Source organism: Rhagoletis zephyria, unplaced genomic scaffold (assembly GCF_001687245.7).
Source record: "Rhagoletis zephyria isolate East Lansing unplaced genomic scaffold, Rhagoletis_zephyria_1.1 Rzeph_scaffold_01680, whole genome shotgun sequence".
NCBI classification, from domain to species: Eukaryota; Metazoa; Arthropoda; class Insecta; order Diptera; family Tephritidae; genus Rhagoletis; species Rhagoletis zephyria.
Window position 1 is genome coordinate 97177 of NW_016158764.1, and position 3289 is coordinate 100465.

Here is a 3289-nt window from a genome sequence, read left to right on the forward strand (position 1 = left end):
CGCTGCTAATAAAAATCGTTGCCTCCAGGCCGTAACAGCAAGAAGTTTGTCCAACGATGAGTAATTTTCTAAAATAAACCAGTCAATTTGAGCGGTTTGCGCAACGGAAATTTGGACGGACTTGTATTCCATGATTGTATCGGGATTCTTAAGCGCTGGTTGTGGCCAATTTGTTTCGGGACGTAACAGTCATTCTGGTCCATTCCACCATAGTGGGTGACGCATGAGTTGTTGTATAGTCGAGCCCCGCGAGGCGCAGTCTGCTGGGTTATCCGCTGTTCGTACATATCTCCAGTTGCTAACAGCAGTCAAGGCTTGAATTTGGCTTACTCGATTCGAGACTAATTCCTTCAGTGCCCCAGGATCGGACCGTATCCACCATATTGTTGTAGTCGAATCCGACCAAAAGTAAGTAGTTGCAGAGTCTAGATTTAGCGTAGTTTTTACCTTATAACATAATCGTGCAGCTAATACAGCAGTACAAAGCTCAAGCCGCGGAATTGTGACTTTTTTCAGGGGCGCTNACAAAGCTCAAGCCGTGGAATCGTGACTTTTTTCAGGGGCGCAACCCTTGTTTTGGACATTAGCAACTGTATACTCACCGATCCTTTCGCCACGACCTTTAAGTACACTACCGCCGCATAGGCATGTGTGGATGCGTGAAATTCGTACGAATCCACTTCGTTTGTTATGTGGATCCAACGAGGAACTTGTATCTCAGGCACCAATTTAAGCTCGCTTCGAAACGCTAACCACGTCGCTTTTAGGTCGTCTGGTAGAATCTCGTTCCACTGTAGTCCGGTGAGCCAGAATTTTTGAATGAAGATTTTGCCTCGGATGATGATGGGGGCTAAAAATCCAAGTGGATCAAATAGCCTAGCAACATCAGACAACAATTGGCGCTTAGTGAAAATAGTAATTGTATAATCAATCTTTATCGAATAAGTCAGACAATCGGATTTAGTGGCCCATACTAATGTGTTGGCATGGTCATCAACTTGAAATTCATGTGATGCTTTTAATTCAAGATAAGTTGGCTCGATCGTTTGGATAGTTTCAGTCGAAATAGAATTCCACTTACGTAAAGTGAATCCTGCTGCTTGCAGTAACGTTTGGAGTTCATCCCGGCGTTTGCAGGCATCGGCAACGCTGTCGGCTACTGTCAATACGTCATCAACGTAAAATTCATGAATTAGTATCTTACCGGCGTCCGGAAAATTGTCTTGCTCATATGCCGCTAACGTGTGCAATACCTTGATCGCCAGATAAGGTGTGCAGTTAGTGCCATACGTAACTGTGTTTAAGCGATAATGTGACAGGTTCTCCTGACCAGCTGGACTCCACACAATACGTTGCAGATCTGCGTCTCGTTCATCTACCAAGATTTGGCGGTACATCTTGGTGATGTCTCCTGTTAATGCGACCCGATATCGCCGCCAGTTCAGCACAACCGCGGTTAGGTCATTATATAAACAATCATTTAACGATTTACCTGCGCTGCATCTTTTTGGCGCGTTGAACACGACGCGCAATTTCGTTGTTGAGCTGGAAGCCTTCCAAACTCCATGATGCGGAAGATAATATACCGGTGATGTGCAACTGGTGTCATTATTGATGAGTTGCATATGTTGTTGCGATAGATAATCATCTAGAAAATCTGTATACATGGTTTGCAGTATTGCATTTCGAGATAGCCTCCTTTGCAAGTGTTCGTGCAAAACTACCGCGTCACGTTGTGTAGGGATGAGTTGCCTCAAGTCTTCGTCACGTTTAACAGGCAGGCGAACAATGTAACGCCCGTCTTTCCTTCGGCGTGTGGTGTTTTGAAAATACTCTTCGACGTAGCGTTCGTCTTCAGTGTAACAAGCCACTGTGTTCAGCTCTTCTATCTCCCAGAATCGGCGGAGAGTCCGATGAATATCAATTTGAGCATTGTGACACTCAACCGTATGCTTAGTGCATGACTAGTGCATGTTCGTGGTAACCTCCAAACACAACCCAACCCAACTGCGTATTTTGAGCAATAAGGTTATTTGTGCGGCTACGACGTATTCCACTTAACAATACTTCGGCGTAAATTTCAGCATTAAGAATCATGTCGATGGATTGAGGAATGGTGAGCTTTGGATCCGCTAAATCCAGGTCGCTAAAATGTTGCAGCCCACTGGCTCCGATTCTCAACGTAGGAGTTATGTTGCCTACCCAAGGTAGTACGAGTGCTGTGCATGGCTTGTTGACGTTATTTTTGAGAGAATGTAAGGTGAAACTGACCAGACCTTTTACAGTGGCGACTCCGCTGCCGCTAGCTCCATTTATAGATACCTTAATATTCGATATGGGCAAATTTAGTAAATTGACTGAATACTCACTTACAAATGCTGCCTCTGCTCCACTGTCGAGTAATGCCCGAAGTACCGTTGTATGTCCACGTTCGAACCGCACTTCAACCAATGCGGTACCTAGTACTACTTGTGGAAGAGAGCATTTATGTTGTGTCTGAGTTACATGGTGTGCTGATACAGGCCTTGTGTTTCCGGTAGCCGGGTTTAAACTAAAGTAATCATGCAACATGGTGTGATACTTTGCGTTACAGGTGTAACAACGCCTCTCAGAGGGACAATGAGATTGCTGATGGTCACCTCGTAGGCAGTTTATGCATAACTTTTGCTTCAGTATATGGTGATATCGCTCGTGAGGCAATTGTTTTCGCCATAAACATAATAAAGTGCTTGCCGGAGAAGCTAGAGCAACGCCCAGATGTAGTATGGTAACCCGATAGTCCGTGTGTGGCGTTAGATTTTCTCGTCGAAGTTTCCTTTGTTTGGTGTTTATCTTCAGTGAAACTCTGGACTATCTCCAGAGACTGCGTTCGGCTTGCAGAAACTCTTCCAGTTCCTTAAAGATAGGAATGCTGTCGTTGGATTTTAGGGAAAGCTCCCATGCCTTTATAGTGATAGGGTCCAACTTATGAACGATTATAAAAATCAACCAGTCATCCCCTAGCTCGACGGGACGGTCAAGATGTTTTAGTGCACGTATTGACGACATTGCACCATCAAGAAGGCTCCTCAGCGCGGAGGCAGACTCCTTCTGAGCCGAAGGCAGCTTTGTTAAAGCTGCTAAATGTGCATTGATGATAACACGTTTATTTTCATATTTAGATTGCAATAGATCTCAAGCGATCTTAAAGTTAGCATCAGTTGTTGTTATGTTAGCTAGTACGTTATTAACCTCTCCAATGAGGCTATCTTTCAAGTACTGTAAGCGCTGCGTATTTGTAAGCGCCGTA

At 44.6% G+C, this 3289-nt stretch overlaps 1 protein-coding gene across 1 annotated transcript; it reads right to left on the minus strand.

Moving 5' to 3' along the window:
* Positions 1–189: 189 nt before the first annotated feature.
* On the minus strand, positions 190–2571 carry LOC108364823 (uncharacterized). Its single transcript, XM_017618671.1, has 4 exons — positions 2374–2571; positions 1999–2322; positions 603–1889; positions 190–447 (listed from the first exon to the last, which is right to left on the minus strand). Exons 1-4 carry the CDS (start codon positions 2569–2571, stop codon positions 190–192), a joined length of 2067 nt encoding a protein of 688 aa, XP_017474160.1.
* Positions 2572–3289: the final 718 nt, after the last annotated feature.